This window comes from Lagenorhynchus albirostris, chromosome 1 (assembly GCF_949774975.1).
Source record: "Lagenorhynchus albirostris chromosome 1, mLagAlb1.1, whole genome shotgun sequence".
NCBI classification, from domain to species: Eukaryota; Metazoa; Chordata; class Mammalia; order Artiodactyla; family Delphinidae; genus Lagenorhynchus; species Lagenorhynchus albirostris.
The window spans coordinates 75,658,699-75,677,133 of record NC_083095.1 but is presented as its reverse complement, the minus strand read 5'-3'; the positions used below and the strand labels follow the sequence as shown (position 1 = coordinate 75,677,133).

Genomic DNA, 18,435 nt, shown 5'->3' with positions numbered 1-18,435 from the left:
TCTGCCATGCAAAAGCAGGGCAAGCCTCAAAACATCTCTGAACTTTAGCTGCATTGCATTTTATTAGAGAAGTAAAGCTGTCAAAGTTTATTGTGTCCCTGTGAGCTTCTACCTGTCTCTTCTTTAGGGTTTAAGCCCCTGGCATTCAACTGACACAGGCAGTTCTCTCATACAAGATCTCTCCAAGCAAGATCGTGGCAACTCAGAATTTTACAAATTCATTTGAAGCTAAAAGGATGATAGTCTACGAGGATGGAACTTAGGTTCCTCTTGGCAAAAAGAGCCTTCTCTAAGTGTGTCTTTGCGAAGACTCGAGCCTATAGTGCTGAACTAGAGATCAGGAGGAAACAGAGAAGAGGCAGAGGAAGATAGGGTTTGGAGTATGTCTGAGCAAACAGCAAAATAACTGGGCTGAAACTGGGGACTCAGGAGGTAAAGGAGACTCTTGCTGCTTACGATGTCTGATCCCCGACAATTTACTATACACCTGAGAGGAGTGATTTGAAAAACTGGAAAGTTCTTACTGTCTATGTTGCAGAGCTAGTGTGGGAATTGCAGAGCTCTTGGAGAAAGGTAGAAGGACAGGCAAAGGGTAGGAAGGGACAGATTTTCATTTTCTTTTAGCCTTTTATGAAGAATATCAATATACACAATACACACCAATATAACAATATTGATGTCCAGTGAGGATTCTGGTCCTTTTAGTTCAATTGCCCCTTTGTAGATAAGATTTTTACTGTTTTCCTTAAAAATCTGAGCAATTATTTAATTTATTTTTCTAAGACTTTTTTGGATGCAGATCATTTTTAAAGTCTTTATTGAATTTGTTACAATATTACTGCTGTTTTATGTTTTGGTTTTTTGGCCGCAAGGCATGTGGAATCTTAGATCCCTGACCAGGGATCAAACCTGCACACCCTGTATTGGAAGCCAAAGTCTTAACCACTGGACCGCCAGGGAAGTCCCTGAGCAATTATTTTAATGCACAGATCAACTTCCCCCCAGATTTTGAGACTTTTCATGTTCCTTACTTGCAGCGTTACTTTACAGATATTTTTTCAATTAATTCATGGAGTATTTGGCGAGTTTCTCCTTTGTGCCACATACTTTACTATGTGGGTAGAAAAATGAATGAGATATTTCCTTTCCTTCAAGATGTGCATAGTTGCACTTTCTTGCTCCTTAAAGGCCACTTTATGTTTTTTGGTTCAATCTCTGTTAAGCAGAGAGTGTAGGCTTAACAGAGAGTGTAGGCTTTGGAAAATTCAAATCCTATTTCAACCAATAGTTAACTGAGTAACCATGAGTAAATTAACTCAACCCTGCCAACATTTTGGAAAGCCGTTTGACAGCACTGTATTTTGAGTCATAACCTTTGAGTTAGTAAATTAATTTCTAATAATCAATTTCTAAAAAACAATTTTTAAATATTGGAGCAGTTATAATCATGCAAAAGAATTTGTTGAGCTAATATTGTTGTTCTATGTACTTTTTAAGATATTTTAGATACTTCATTGAACAAAACATACAAAGGTTCTTGCCCTTATGGAGTTTATATTCTAGAAGCAGGTGACAGACAATAATAAACAATAGACTAATTAAATAAGTAAAATACATAGTATGTTAGAAGGTGATGAGTGCTTTCAAAAAGTAAAAAAGTAGATCAGGGTAAAGGGGATCAGGAGTGCTGGGGATTCTGGGTGAGTTTCAGTTTTCTATAAGATCATCAGTATAAGCCTCATTGAGAAGGTAATATTTGAGCAAATACATTAAGGGGTTGAGGGATTGACTATGGGATCTGGGGGAAGAGGTTCCAAGCAGAGGAAGTAACCAGTGCAAAGGCCTTCAGGTGGGAACGTGTTTAGAGTATCTGAGGAATAGGAAGGAGGTCAATATGATTGGAGCTGAGTGAATGAAGGGGAGGGTGGTAGGAGATAAGGTTAGAGCTGTAATGGAGAGCTGTATCATTTAGGGCCTTGTAGGATACTGTAAAGACTTCACTTTTACAAGATGTGAGATGGGGAGCCATTGGAAATCTTTGGTGGAATGACATGACCTGACCTAGATTTTAATAGGATTTCTCACGGTTACGTTGAGAATAAATTGTACTATTATTTTTATTTTTATTATTATTTTTTTTGTACTATTATTTTTAACAGTGAGAAACTAGAAACATCTTGAATGGCCACAGAGGTGGAACGTATGCAATGAAATGTCATTCAACCATATACTTATAATACTGAGAGAAAAATAGAATGTAGAATTACATGTTTGTAATACAATTAGAACAAATTAAAGACAACAGTAATATGATAACAGCAATTAAATTAGTTGTGGGATTATGGGTATTTTTCCCACTCCATTTTCCACTATGTGGCTTTCCTAATGAGAACATGTATGTAAATATATGACACCAAGATGGGTGTGATGTCAAAGATATAGGGTGAACCAAGAGAAGTTAAAGACCAAAAGTCTTGGTTCAATGAATTATGGTTGGAAGATATTAGAGACCTAGAGAGGCAAGCGAATGAGATGGAGGCTTGGAGAGTAGAGAAAGAAAGGCATCATGGGGGCCTTGAAGGTCAGCATTTGTGTGCTGCTAATGTATATGTACTTGGAGGTTCTCAGTTCTTCAAGTCTCAAGCTCTCTGTGAAGTGGCGGTAATGACGGTGGCTGGGAGGAGGGTGAGCCAGCATCTGCTAGGTATGTCTGTACCTGGTAGTTTTTCTTGTTCTTTTTAAGTCTTGCTGGTTTCTTTGTGGGTTTCAACAACTTCTCTTTCTAATATCCCATCAAACCTTTGTTTTTCTAGGAAAGACTCTATGACAAATTATTGTTGGTGTAAGAAAGAAGTACAACCATCATGACTTCCTGGGGTGAGGAAGTTTTGATGAAGGGCCTAGGCAGAATGGATGCTTTAAAAAATTTATTTCCACCATTGAGCTCCTTGCTAAAAAACTACAAGTACTTTTAAAAGAAGAACTTGTTATTATATCAGAGAGAGTAGGCATTCTTCTCTTTCTAATTTTCTTCAGTGTTCATAGTAGAATGTGGGCATCCTGTTCCCATATTATCTCTATGATTAATTTCTCAACCCTCCATTTATTAAGAAACTACTCTTTACTTGTGGTTGCCAAGGGGGGGGAGGGAGAGGGATTGACTGGGAGTTTGGGGTTGGTAGATGCAAACTATTACATTTAGAATGGATAAACAACAAGGTCCTACTGTATAGCACAGGGAACTATATCTAATCTCCTGGGATAAACCATAATGGAAAATAATATTAAAAAAAAGAATGTCTCTGTGTGTATAACTGAGTCACTTTGCTGTAAGCAGAGATTGCCACATGGTAAATCAACTCTACTTCAATTAAAAATATAAAATAAAATCATAAAGAAACTAGTCTTTAGATTAGTAGATTAAAAGAATAAATCTCTGAAGTACAAATAAAAGTTTAATTCAAGGCTTAAATTTTGATACATTCAATTGTGAGTTTAATAATGAAGCTATTTTTTTCCAAAGAATTTTTTTAAAAAGCTCTACTACTAAGTCAATAAAAGAGACACTTTAACACTAATTTTTACTTGACCTCAATGATTTGAATTCAGTATTTTCTTTTTAACATCCTTAGTTTGTAAGCCCTGATTCTTTTTTTCTACATTTGAAAGTCCCGATCTGCCAAATTATTCATGGATCAGTCCATCTGTGAATTCACTGGATGACTCAAGGAATGAGTGAAATTTAATGTGTTTACAGCAAGATAGCACTGCTCAGGTGTCACTAATAACTAAGAATAACAATTCTTTGTGTGTACATTTCTTCCCTCCAGGTTTATTGGCCATTCCAATGTGCCTCACTTCTCCAAATTTTTGATTATGCTTCCTAAGCCCTCCAGACTTTTTTTTTTTTGCTGTACGCGGGCCTCTCGCTGTTGTGGCCTCTCCCCTTGTGGAGCACAGGCTCCGGATGCACAGGCTCAGCGGCCATGGCTCACAGGCCCAGCCGCTCCGCGGCATGTGGGATCATCCCGAACCGGGGCACGAACCCGCGTCCCCTGCATCGGCAGGCGGACTCTCAAGCACTGCGCCACCAGGGAAGCCCCAGACTTTTTTTCTTACCTTCAGAAGACAGAAAAGAGAGAAGAAAAAATATAGAACGAAACAGATCAGCATGATGGTGGGCAAAGAATGGAAAGGCTGAAGAGAAGTAGAGAAAGATGTAATGGGAAGGTTAAAGGAGGTGCTATGCATCTTTTCAGAAGAATGAAATCTTAAAAAACCGGGAGAGTGTTAAATTTACTTCCAACTGGCAGTATACACTGTGGTTAGCTTTGATTATATATGTTTTTGTTTCTATGGATTCTTTAGGGCAGAGCCCCTGCCTAGCATTTCTTCAGGGGCTTCTGTAGTTCTGGAGCATGGAAGTCTTAGTCACTGCTGAACTTATTACCACCTGGGTGTTGGGATCTCATTTGCTGCTGAACACAAGTTTTGGGGATGTAGCTGTAAACAAAGCAGATCTAGTTCTTACCCTCCAAGGTTTTATATTTGGAGAGGCAGACAATAAACATGGATGCAAATAATTCAGATAATTTCAAGTGTTTATAAGTGCTACAAAGAAGATGGACTAGGATATTGTGTAAGTGGGCAGTGTTCTTTCAGTTATAATCGTCTGCAGGGACTCCATGAGAGGGATCATATTTGAGATCAGACCTTAAAAATGAAAAAGAGGGAGTCCTGTGAAGTCTGCAGGAAGAATGTTCCTTGGGCACAGATCCTGCTGGGGCATTCACTAAATATTGTTTGATTAGTGACTCCTCACTTTCTTTCATCTGCTTTTTTGTCGTCCTGGTTTTAGGCTGCCTAGAACATGTCCTACATTTTCTCTCTTGGGGTCTTTTGGGATGGTTTTTTGCAGAGAGCTCTTAGTTATAATAAATAGAACAGACTTTCTGTGTGTGACAAGTGCCAGGCAATACGTTAAACACTTTTATAACAGTTCATGAGGTAGGTTTAGTATTTCCATTTGTACACATGAGGCAACTGAAGCCCAGAGAGGCTGTCATTTTTCCAAAGTCACCTAATCTCAGAGTCAAAGTCTCAGCCCATCTCTTTTTAAAACCAGAGCAAAACCACTTTTTACTAATACTGTCTAGATTTCTCTGGTGCTAAAGATGCAATAACTACCTTCTGCTGCCCCTGGGAAGAGCCTAAAGACATCAAGGGGATTACTGTGGCTTTGTGAATTTCAGCCAATCCCAAGACTCAGTGCTTTCCATTAGATTTTTCTTAAGTCAAATATGCATGAGCTTCAATTTTTTTTCAACATCTTTATTGTAGTGTAATTGCTCTACAATGATACATTAGCTTCTGCTGTATAACAAAGTGAATCAGCCATACGTATAGACATAGCCCCATATCCCCTCCCTCTTGTGTCTCCCTCTCACCCCCTCCTTATCCCACCGCTCTAGGTGGTCACAAAGCATAGAGCTGATCTCCCTGTGCTATGCAGCTGCTTCCCACGAGCCATCCATTCTACATTTGTATATATGTACATGCCACTATCTCACCTTGTGCCAGGCCACCCCTCCCTCTCCCCATGTTCTCAAGTCCACTCTCCATGTCTGTGTCTTTATTCCTGTCCTGCCTCTAGGTTCTTCAGAACCATTGTTTTTCTCCTGACTTACTTCACTCTGTATGACTGACTCTAGGTCCATCCACCTCACTACAAATAACTCAATTTCATTTCTTTTTATGGCTGAGTAATATTCCACTGTATATATGTGCCACATCTTCTTTATCCATTCATCTGTCGATGGACACTTAGGTTGCTTCCACATCCTGGCTATTGTAAATAGTGCTACAATGAACATTGTGGTACATGACTCTTTTTGCATTATGGTTTTCTCAGGGTATATGCCAGTAGTGGGATTGCAATGGTAAATGGGAGTGTTTCCTTAATTTCTTTTTCAGATTTTTCATCATTAGTGTATAGGAATGCAAGAGATTTCTGTGCATTAATTTTGTATCCTGCTACTTTACCAAATTCATTGATTAGCTCTAGTAGTTTTCTGGTAGCATCCTTAGGATTCTCTATGTATAGTATCATGTCATCTGCAAACAGTGACAGCTTTACTTCTTTTCCAATTTGGATTCCTTTTATTTCTTTTTCTTCTCTGATTTCTGTGGCTAAAACTTCCAAAACTAATTTGAATAATAGTGGTGAGAGTGGGCAACCTTGTCCTGTTCCTGATCCTAGTGGAAATGGTTTAGTTTTTCACCATTGAGAACAATGTTAGCTGTGAGTTTGTCATGTATGGCTTTTATTATGTTGAGGTAAGTTCCCTCTACACCTACTTTCTGGAGGGTTTTTATCAAAAATGGTGTTGGATTTGTCGAAAGCTTTTTCTGCATCTATTGAGATGTTCATTTGTTTTTTTCTCCTTCAATTTGTTAATATGATTTACCACATTGATTGATTTGTGTATATTGAAGAATCCTTGCATTCCTGGGATAAACCCCACTTGACCATGATGTATGATCCTTTTAACGTACTGTTGGATTCTGTTTGCTAGTATTTTGTTGAAGATTTTTGCATCTATGTTTATCAGTGATGTTGGCCTGTAGTTTTCTTTTTTTGTGACATCTTTGTCTGGTTTTGGTATCAGGGTGATGTTGGCCTCGTAGAATGAGTTTGGGAGTGTTCCTTCCTCTGCTATATTTTGGAAGAGTTTGAGAAGGATAGGTGTTAGCTCTTCTCGAAATGTTTGAAAAAAGTTGCCTGTGAAGTCATCTGGTCCTGGGCTTTTGTTTGCTGGAAGACTTTTTTTTTTTTTTTTTTTTTTGCTGGAAGACTTTTAATCACAGTTTCAATTTCAGTGCTTGTGATTGCTCTGTTTATATTTTCTATTTCTTCCTGGTTCAATCTTGGAAGGGTGTGCTTTTCTAGGAATTTGTCCATTTCTTCCAGGTTGTCCATTTTATTGGCATATAGTTGCTTGTAGTAATCTCTCATGATCCTTTGTATTTCTGCAGTGCCAGTTGTTACTTCTTTTCATTTCTAATTCTATTGATATGAGTCTTCTTCCTTTTTTTTTTGATGAGTCTGGCTAATGGTTTATCAATTTTGTTTATCTTTTCAAAGAACAAGCTTTTAGTTTTATTGATCTTTGCTATCGTTTCCTTCATTTCTTTTTCATTTATTTCTGATCTGATCTTTATTTCTTTCCTTCTGCTAACTTTGGGTTTTTTGTGTTCTTCTTTCTCTAATTGCTTTAGGTGTAACGTTAGGTTGTTTATTTGAGATGTTTCTTGTTTCTTGAGGTAGGCTTGTATTGCTATAAACTTCCCTCTTAGAACTGCTTTTGCTGCATCCCATAGGTTTTGGGTCGTCGTGTTTTCATTGTCCTTTGTTTCTAGGTATTTTTTGACTTTCTCTTTGATTTCTTCAGTGATCTCTTGGTTATTTAGTAGTGTATTGTTTAGCCTCCATAAGTTTGTATTTTTTACAGTTTTTTTTCCTATAATTGATATCTAGTCTTATAGCATTGTTTTCAGAAAAGACGCCTGATATGATTTCAATTTTCTTAAATTTACCAAGGCTTGATTTGTGACCCAAGATATGATCTATCCTGGAGAATGTTCCATGAGCACTTGAGAAGAAAGTGTATTCTGTTGTTTTTGGATGGAATGTCCTATAAATATCAATTAAGTCCATCTTGTTTAATGTGTCATTTAAAGCTTGTGTTTCCTTATTTGTTTTCTTTTTGGATAGTCTTTCCTTTGGTGAAAGTGGGGTGTTGAAGTCCCCTACTATGATTGTGTTACTGTCGATTTCCCCTTCTATGGCTGTTAGCATTTGCCTTATGTATTGAGGTGCTCCTATGTTGGGTGCATAAAGATTTACAATTGTTATCTCTTCTTCTTGGTTTGATCCCTTGATCATTATGTAGTGTCCTTCTTTGTCCCTTGTAGTCTTTATTTTAAAGTCTATTTTGTCTGATATGAGAATTGCTACTCCAGCTTTCTTTTGATTTCCATTTGCATGGAATACCTTTTTCCATCCCCTCACTTTCAGTCTGTATGTGTCCCTAGGTCTGAAGTGGGTCTCTTGTAGACAGCATATATACGGGTCTTGTTTTTGTATCCATTCAGCCAGTCTATGTTTTGGTTGGAGTATTTAATCCATTTACATTTAAGATAGTTATTGATATGTATGTTCCTATTTCCATTTTCTTAATTGTTTTGGGTTTGTTATTGTAGGTCTTTTCCTTCTTTTGTGTTTCCTGCCTAGAAAAGTTCCTTTAGCATTTGCTGTAAAGCTGGTTTTAGTGGTGCTGAATTCTCTTAGCTTTTGCTCGTCTGTAAAGATTTTAACTTCTCTGCTGAATCTGAATGAGATCCTTGCTGGATACAGTAATCTTGGTTGTAGGTTTTTACCTTTCATCACTTTAAATATGTCCTGCCACACCCTTTCGGCTTGCAGAGTTTCTGCTGAAAGATCAGCTGTTAACCTTATGGGGATTCCCTTGTATGTTATTTGTTGTTTTTCCCTTGCTCCTTTTAATATTTTTCTCTGTAGTTAATTTTTGATAGTTTGATTAATATGTGTCTTGGTGTGTTTCTCCTTGGATTTATCCTGTATGGGACTCTCTGCACTTCCTTGACTTGATTGACTATTTCCTTTCCCATATTAGGGAAGTTTTCAACTATAATCTCTGCAAATATTTTCTCAGAACCTTTCTTTTTCTCTTCTTCTGGGACCCCTATAATTCGAATGTTGGTGTGTTTAATGTTGTCCCAGAGGTCTCTGAGACTGTTCTCAATTCTTTTCACTCTTTTTTCTTTATTCTGCTCTGCGGAGTTATTTCCACTATTTTATCTTCCAGGTCACTTATCAATTCTTCTGCATCAGTTATTCTGCTATTGATTCCTTCTAGAGAATTTTAAATTTCATTTATTGTTCAATGTTGTTCATCATTGTTTGTTTGCTCTTTAGTTCTTCTAGGTCCTTGTTAATCATTTCTTGTATTTTCTCCATTCTATGTCTAAGATTTTGGATCATCTTTACTATCATTACTCTGAATTCTTTTTCAGGTAGACTGCCTACTTCCTCGTCATTTGTGTGGTCTGGTGGGTTTTTACCTTGCTCCTTCATCTGCTGTGTATTTCTCTGTCTTCTCATTTTCCTTAACTTACTGTGTTTGGGGTCTCCTTTTCACAGGCTGCTGTTTCGTTGTTCCCGTTGTTTTTGGTGTCTGCTCCTAGTGGGTAAGGTTGGCTTAGTGGGTTGTGTAGGCTTCCTGGTGGAGGAGACTGGTGCCTGTGTTCTGGTGGATGAGGTTGGATCTTGTCTTTCTAGTGGACAGGACTGCATCCAGTTGTGTGTTTTGTGGTGTCTGTGAGCTTATTATGATGTTAGGCAGCCTCTCTGCTAATGGGTGGGGTTGTGTTCCTGCATTGCTAGTTGTTTGGCATGGGGTGTCCAGCACTGGAGCTTGCTGGTCATTGAGTGAAGCTGGGTCTTAGTGTTGAGATGGAGATGTCTGGGAGAGCTCTTGCCGACTGATATTACGTGGGGCCAGGAGGTCTCTGGTGGACCAGTGTCCTGAATTCGGCTCTCCTACCTCGGAGGCTCAGGCCTGACAGCCGGCTGGAGCACCAAGACCCTGTCAGCCACACGGCTGGGGAAGATGGGCTATGAGTTTGGTGTCCGCTACTGCCCTGTTGTAGCTCTATCTCAGCTGTCTCCAAAGGTCACCCAGACACATTGGGTTATTCCACCATTCCTCAGAACTTGCACATGCCAGTGTGGGATTTGTAGTTGTCCTCCTGATACTCTTCATTGAAATACCTTGCATTGATGGTGGTGAGAGATATGCTAATAGTCTTGGTTCTCTTCAGTTCAGAGACTGGGACAGTCTGAGCCTTCAAGTGGCCAAGTCAGGAGCAGCTGGCCAATGGTCCCAAAGTGATAACATGTCAGATTCCAAGAAGGCTTTCTGCAGCACCTAAGCAGTATTCCCAAGCAGCCTACCTACTCAGCTGCAGCACTCTGACCAGGGAACTCGGTGGGACCCTCAAATGAGGATTTCTGCCGGCCCTAGAGGCTGACTTGCCCACCCAGGCAAGGAGCTGAGGAGAGCGTCTACTGGCCCCATCTCACCAGAGGAGCAGACACCTGGAAGCTGGGCGGCCAACAGTGCAGGAGATGAGGTGGGTGGGCAGGGCTGACAGCCTCCTGAGAAAAGCCGGAACCGTGTGGAGGGTTCCCGTGCTACCGCCTAGGTGGGGGGAATTAATTCAGAGCCAAGGCTGAGGGTAGTTCCCAGCCCACCCTGCCTGGAAAGGCTGGCGTTACCCCACCCAGTCCTGCTAAGGCCTGAGCTTCAATTTTTAATGATGCTCTTCAAAGCCAGAGATTCTTCCCATTCCCTGGTTTCTCTATTGATCTTTTTGACAGGAGACCTAGACATCTGCTACAACTACTCACATAGAAAAGATGCCTCTAGTTCCTATTTTACAGTTCAGAAAACTGAGGCTTAGAGGTTGACGGCCAAAGGTCATAGTTATTTGAAATCACCACCCTATGTGCTCTTAGGAAGAGCCTCTACCCTCTCCTTAGCGGAAAGCAAAACAGCTCTTGGTTCTCTGCTACTAATGCATTGCTGACCAGGAGTTTATGAGAAAAGTCCTCCCCATCTTAAGAATATTGCTTTATAAGAAATACAACCATATTAGGGACTTCCCTGGTAGTGCAGTGGTTAAGACTCCGAACTCTCAATGCAGGGAGCCTGGGTTTGATCCCTGGTCAGGGAACTAGATCCCACATGCATGCTGCAAGTAAGAGTCTGCATACCACAACTAAAGAGCCTGCCTGCCACAATTAAGACCCGGCCAAACAAATAAATAATAATAAAATAAATAAATATGTTTTAAAAATTAAAAAAAGAAATAAAACTATATCATAAGCTCTTAGATGTGGAGAAGGAAAAATGTACTCATAATCCCATGAAGTCAGCATTTTCATTTCCTTTGTTTTTTCCCCCCATGCATGCTTTTAATACTTTGTTTTTAAACAAAGTAACCCATGCTTATATACAAATTTGAACAATTACAGAGTATAATATAAAAATTAATAAAATGCTACTAGTGTTCCTTTCAATTCTATACCTCCACAGGTAACTAGTGTTTAAATATGTGTGTATTCTTTAGCACATATCATCTTTCTTTTTAGGGATAAATACATACAAACAGAATTCATGAATATATATATATGTTTGAATATGTGTAAATAAGTTCATATTCATATATATGTGTGTGTATATATATATAAAATCTCTTTTGATTCCTTCCTTACTTTGCTCCTTTGTTTATTCCTTCTTTCTTTCCTCCCTCCCTTCCTCCCTCCCTTCCTCCTTCCCTTCTCTCCTGGTTCACAATATATTTATAGCACACTCTTTTCACTTAACAATATATTGTTGACATTTTTTGAAGTTAATAGTTTGCCATCTTGGTTGTATGCTGGAATCACCAAGGAGCTTTAAAAGTACTGATGGGTCCAACCTCCAGAGATTCTGAATTAATCTTCTGGGGTGAGGCCTGAGCAGCAAAATTTAGAAACCGCCCCCAGGTGGTTCTGAAGTGCAGCCACATTGAGAACCACTGTTTAAGTCATTATACATAGATCCAACTCATTCTTATTAATGGCTATATAATATTCCATACTGTTGCTGTACTAAAATTTATTTACCTATTTTTCTTTTGATAAACATTCAGTTTATTTCCAGTACCTTGTTTTGCTAACATTTTTCAATAAACATATCAATATATCCTTAATTCCTGATTGCTTTATTTCTGTGAACTACAGTCCTAGAAGAGGGATTCTTGGGTTACCGGTATGGGCATTTAAATTTTTTTTTTTTTTTTTGCGTTACGCGGGCCTCTCACTGTTGTGGCCTCTCCCGTTGCGGAGCACAGGCTCCGGACGCGCAGGCTCAGCGGCCATGGCTCACAGGCCCAGCCGCTCCGCGGCATGTGGGATCTTCCCAGACCGGGGCACGAACCCGTGTCCCCTGCATCGGCAGGCGGACTCTCATCCACTGCGCCACCAGGGAAGCCCGGCATTTAAATTTTTAATAGGTACTGCCTGATTATTTAGCAAAAAGCTCTTAATAACACCTACTTCCAGTAGCAGTCTATACAGTGCTCAGTTCCTTACACCTTTGCCAATCTGAAGAGAGACGAAAGGTATTTGTTTTTTTTCACCTACTACTGAAGTTGAGCATCTTTTTATTCATACTTGTTATTTGCATTTCTTTTTCTGTGATTTGCTTATTCATAGTTTTTTGGCCATATTTAATTGTCATTTGTCTTTTCTTGTCAAATTTTAAGAGATCTTTGAACACTAGGAATATTACTCTTTTTAATCATATGTATTGCAGCATTTTCTCTAGTCTACTATATGTATTTTGATAATTTATATGGCACTATGTATATTTAAAAATTTTGAGACTGTATAAACAAATTTTATCTCATTTTTAATTCTTCGTAATATTTCAATATTTTTTCATATTGGTAATCCTTTGTTATTACCATTTCTAATGGCTGCATACAGTTCATTATATTCAAGTTATATATTATTTAAATATCATTATATATCAGGTTTGCTATATTCATTTAAGCTTCAAAAAAATATTCCGTGACTGTTATTTTAAATAATGCTCTAATTAATGTTTTCTTGCATTTAGCTTCTTCAATAGTTTGGATGCTTAGGAAATTCCTACAAGTGAAATAATTAGATCAAGATATAAATATATATATTTTAAAATTTATTTATTTATTTTTTGGCTGCACTGGGTCTTTGTTGTGGTGTGCAGGCTTCTCATTGCAGTGGCTTGTCTTTGTTGTGGAGCACGGGCTCTAAGCGCGTGGGCTTCAGTAGTTGTGGCACGTGGGCTCAGTAGTTGTGGCTTGTGGGCTTAGTTGCTCCACGGCATGTGGGATCTTCCCAGACCAGGGCTCGAACCTGTGTCCCCTGCATTGGCAGGTGGATTCTTAACCGCTGCGCCACCAGGGAAGTCCCTATAAATCTTTTTTATGGTTTGTGGTAAATGTTTCCTAAACTCTGTTATAGTTTTCGGCCAGCCAATCAGTATAGAAAATTACAGGTAATATAACTTTAGTGTTTAAACAATAATATCTCCTAGGGGACAAATCATATTACAGAATTAAAAAAATAGGTTTTTGTTTTTTTTTTTTTTTTGTAAAAAAATAGGTTTTTAAAGTCAGTTATTAGCTCCATTGTGAAGAAGAATTGGATTCTTTTGCAGGTTACCTAAAAAGGTAGGTTCAGTTCAAATAAAAATATCTTTCGCATAACTACTGTGTGCCAGATGTCACGTTAAGTGCTGCAAGGGATAAGTCATATGTAGCTATTGCTTTTCAAGAAAATTTCAATTTAATGGGGGAGCAAAACCAGATATCTTATTTTATACTTTCTTTTATAAAAAAGAAGTATGAAGGGGAAGAGATAGGATTTGATTGCCTCAGTTAAGTTTTCTTAAAGGTACTGCTCTTTGAGGTAGTCTTACAGAATGAAGTGTTTTAATAGTCAGTGATGAGGAGAGTACAGTTGATTAGAGGGTGTGTTTTCTGAGCAGAGGGAACAACATAAATACAGACAAAGATTTTGGAATGTAAGCTGGTGGAGGTAGCATGGCTGGAGCATGGTAACTTGCTTGGCTGGAGAGAAGATGCCATACTGGAAAAATAAATGTGCAGCAGATTGTTGCAGGCTTTGAAGGTACTTTTAATTTGATAGGAAGAATGAAATAGTGAATGATCTTAGCTGGGAGTTGTATTTTGGAATATTAATTTAGTGTTACCTGTGGATTAGACTGAAATGAAAAAAGCCAGCTACGTAGTGGCTAAGGGTTTGGGCTACTTATTTTTTCTTGTAGAGCCCACTTATCTGCAAGAGAGGAACAATAATGCTTATGCCATGGTGCAGTTATTGTTAAATAAGATGGTGTATATAAAAGGCATGAAATGGCTCCTGATACATACTGTGTATATTATAGCAATTGTTATTAAATTGATCTTATATTCTATATACCCTGATAACAAATAAGCAACTCAGATAGAAATGCAGTCACTTCAGTTAGTTCCAGTCCTATAATATTAAGGCTAAATTAGCGTTCATGTTTTTCCCCCCCAAGATCCTTTGGAAACTCATTGGATGGATGTTCTAAACCAAACAAGAGTGACTCAATTTGTCTTCTTGGGACTCACTGATAACTGGGTGCTGGAAAGACTATTTTTCATGGCATTCTCAGCCATGTATGTGCTAACCCTTTGGGGGAACATTCTCATCATGGTTACCATAGTCTTTACTCCACGTCTTAGTACACCCATGTATTTCTTCCTGAGCAATCTGTCCTTTATTGACATCTGCCACTCATCTGTCACTGTGCCCAAGATGCTGGAGGGTTTGATTTTTGACAGAAAGACCATTTCCTTTGACAATTGCATTGCACAGCTCTTCTTCCTACATCTGTTTGCCTGTGCTGAGATCCTTCTGCTGACCATTATGGCCTATGATCGTTACGTAGCCATCTGTGCTCCATTACACTACCCCAATGTAATGAACATGAGGGTCTGTGTACAGCTTGTCTTTGTGCTCTGGTTGGCGGGTACTGTTCACTCACTGGTGCAGACCTTCTTGACCATTCGTCTACCTTACTGTGGCCCCAACGTTATTGATAGCTACTTCTGTAATGTTCCTCCTGTCATCAAGCTGGCCTGCACAGATACATGTCTCACAGGAATGCTGATTGTGTCCAATAGAGGAACCATTTCCCTCTCCTGTTTCCTGGCTTTGGTCGCCTCCTACACCATCATCTTGTTTTCTCTTAGAAAACAGTCAGCTGAAGGGCGCAGGAAAGCTCTGTCCACCTGTTTAGTCCACTTCATGGTGGTTGCCCTCTTCTTTGGACCATGTTATCTTCATTTGCACTCAGCCAGACACCAGCTTCTCCACTGACAAGTTGGTATCTGTCTTCTACACAGTGGTCACCCCTTTGCTGAATCCCTTCATTGACACCTTTAGGAATGAGGAAATAAAAAGTGCTATGAAGCATCTCAGACAGAGACGAGTTTTTTCATGAAATCATGTATATTATGGGTTTGGAATTATAGATATTATTATGGTCGTATCTTTAATGAGAGTAAAAGTAAGAAATCAAAATCGTTAGGTGAAATGGCATGAAGCAGGGCAGACTTCTGCACTAAAGAGAGTGACTTGTTAACTATTACTTAAATAAAGGAAAAGATCATATTGTAATATGTAAAGGAAAAGGATCTGGAAAAGTTTAAAGAAGACTTCTAGTTACACCAGTAAAAAAACACATAGACTTCAGGGCATGGTCTCAGTTTCAGGAACAGGTAAAGTTGTAAGAGAACCTACTTTTTTGATTTGTATTGTTCTTTAGGTTATTGCCTCTGGGAAGCTGTACATCACACCTGTGTTTTATACATTATAGTGGTTTTAATCCTGCTTTCAAATATAAATATTTTCAAGGTGTTTAAGCCTTATCCTATTTATACTGAATTAAATTTAGTCACTTTGAAAGTGATTCTCTCATTTATTTCCACATCTATTTTGTACTTTTTGTAGTACTTGACAAAATCAAGATGGAGATGTATTAGAACTTATTTTAAAATAAACTTTATTGATATAGAAATTAATTACACAAAATGTACTCATTTTATTGTACAGTTTGATAAAATTTGACAAAGGTATACCCATCTAACTACCTCTTTAATCAAGATATAGAACATTTCCATCACCCCAAAAAGTTTCTTCAGCACCTTCCCACAAATCACTGTATCCCCACCCAAGAACCCAAGCATCTGATTTTTTGTCGCTGTAAACTAAATTTGTCTTTCCTATAGTTTCATATAAATTGAATCATACAATATGTACTCTTTTATGCCTGACTTCTTTTGCTCTGCATGCTGTTTCTGAGATTAACCCATGTCTTTGTGGGTATCAGTACTTTAATCCTTCTTATTGTTGAGTAATATTTTGTTGTATTGGCATACTACAATTTGGTTATTCATTCATGTATTGATTGACATTTGGGTGTTTCTAGTTTTTTTATAATTATGAATAAAGTAGCTATAAACATTTATTTACAGGTTATTTTGGATATGTATTTTCATTTCTCTTGGGTAACTAGGAGTAGAATTATTGGATCACATGCACAAGTGTATGTTTAACTTGTAAGAAACTATAAGACAGTTTTTCAAAGTCATTGTATGATTTTATACTCTCATCAGAAGTATAAGAGTTTAACATCCAACAATGGGAATTGTCAACCTTTAATTTTAAGCATGCTGGTGAGTGTGTGTGTGGTTTTATTCTTCATTTCCCTAATGATTACTGTTGAGAATCTTTTCATTTTCTTATTATCCTTTCATATATCTTGTTTTGTGATGTTCCTATTCAAATATTTTGCTCATACATTATTTTTTGTCTTCTTGTCACTATGTTGTAAGAATTCTTGGTATATTCTGGATATAATTCCTTTGATGGATATATGTCTTGCCAATATTTTTATTACTCTCTGGCTTGCAGCTTTATTTTCTGAATGATATATTTTGAAGAGCAGAAATTTAAACTTTAAGTCCAATTTTTCAATTTTTTACTTTTACAGTTGATCCTTTTTGTGTCCTAAGAAATCTTTGCCTACACCAAAGTCTTGAAGATTTTCCCATTTTTTTCTAGAAATTTTACAGTTTCAGCTTTAAATTTTAGGTCTGTGATCCATTTTGAGTTTACTTTGTTATATGGTATAAGATAAAGGTTGAGATTCATTTTTTCAATCTATTTAGTTGATCCAGCACCATTTGAAAAGACTATTTTTTCCCCATTCAGTTACCTTGACACCTTTGTTGAAAGTCAGTTGACCTTTTTTTTTTTTTTTGCGGTACGCGGGCCTCTCACTGTTGTGGCCTCTCCCATTGCGGAGCACAGGCTCCGGATGTGCAGGCTCAGCGGCCATGGCTCACAGGCTCAGCCGCTCCACGGCATGTGGTATCTTCCCAGACTGGGGCACGAACCCGTGTCGCCTGCATCGGCAGGCGGACTCTCAACCACTGCGCCACCAGCGAAGCCCATCAGTTGACCTTTTGTGTCAATTTATTTTTGGATTCTATAGTCTGTTCCATTGACATATATGTCTATATTTAAATCAATAGCACGTTGTCTTGATTACTTTATAGTAAATCTTGAAGTTATGTAGTGTGAGCCCTCAAACTTTCTTCTTTTTCAAAATTGTTTTGCTATTTCAAATTCTTTGTATTTCCATGTAAATTTTTGTAAAAAGCTTGTATAGTTCTACAAAGAATAGTGCTGGAACTTAGATTAGGATTGCATTGAATCTATAGATCAGTTTGGGAAAGAATAGACCTCTTAATGATATGCAGCCTTTCAATCCATTAACATGGTATATCCCTTTATTTATTTAGGTTTTCTTTAATTTTTCTCAGCAATGTTAGTCATCTTCATTTGTAATCACACATATTAAATTAAATTTGTCCCCAAGTACTTTATGTTTGTTGATGTTATTGTTAATTTAATTTTAAATTATTTATTGGTAATGTATAGAAATACAATTAATTTACATACAGTCGACCCGTGGGTCGACTGTATGTAAATTAATTGTATTTCTATACATTACCAAAACAATGTGGGTTTCAATTTCACAGGTCCACTTTTGCTGGATGTGTTAATTAGTTTGATTATGGTAATCATTTTACAATGTATACATATATCAAATTATTATATCATGTTGTACACTTTAAATATATTAATTTTTTGTCAATTAGTCCTCAATAAACCTGGGAAGAAGAATGAGAAAGCAATGCAGCCCTATTGACATCTTGATTTTAGTTCAGTGAAATTTGTGTTGAACATGTGACAGAGCTGTAAGAGAATAAATTTATATTGGTTTAAGCTTCTAGGTTTGTGGTAAAGTTGTTATAGCAGCAATAAAAAATCAATACAGATATGCTTATATGGGATTTTTTTTGCCCGATAAAGGAAGCATATGTGCCTCTATGAAAAAAACTACAAAGCTCTGCTGAGAAAATGTGAAGAGATAAAGATGTATACATGTCGCTGTAAAAGAATAAAAAATTGTTAATATAATGGACCTTCTTAAATTGATTTATAAATTTAATTTACTCAACATAAAAATTCCACAGGACTTTTTGGGTAAAATTTTCAATAATATTCTAAAATTTATATGAAGAAATAGGTGAAAATAGTTAAGAAGGTGCTTGGATTTATATAATTTCAGAGTGCTAATTTCCTGAATTAACTAATATCACTCTTTGGGAGAAGTATAACAATTTATTGTCAAATGGGCA

The 18,435-nt window shown here is 37.6% G+C and overlaps 1 protein-coding gene and 1 long non-coding RNA gene across 2 annotated transcripts in view; both read left to right on the top strand.

Moving 5' to 3' along the window:
• LOC132518225 (uncharacterized) overlaps window positions 1-18,435 on the top strand; it is a 68,722-nt gene that overhangs the window by 44,375 nt on the left and 5,912 nt on the right. The gene's annotated exons all lie outside the window — the stretch shown is intronic.
• Window positions 14,240-15,167, top strand: LOC132518208 (olfactory receptor 4E2-like). Its single transcript, XM_060146221.1, is given in 2 exon segments — window positions 14,240-15,001; window positions 15,003-15,167. Coding segments are annotated over 2 exon segments (927 nt in total).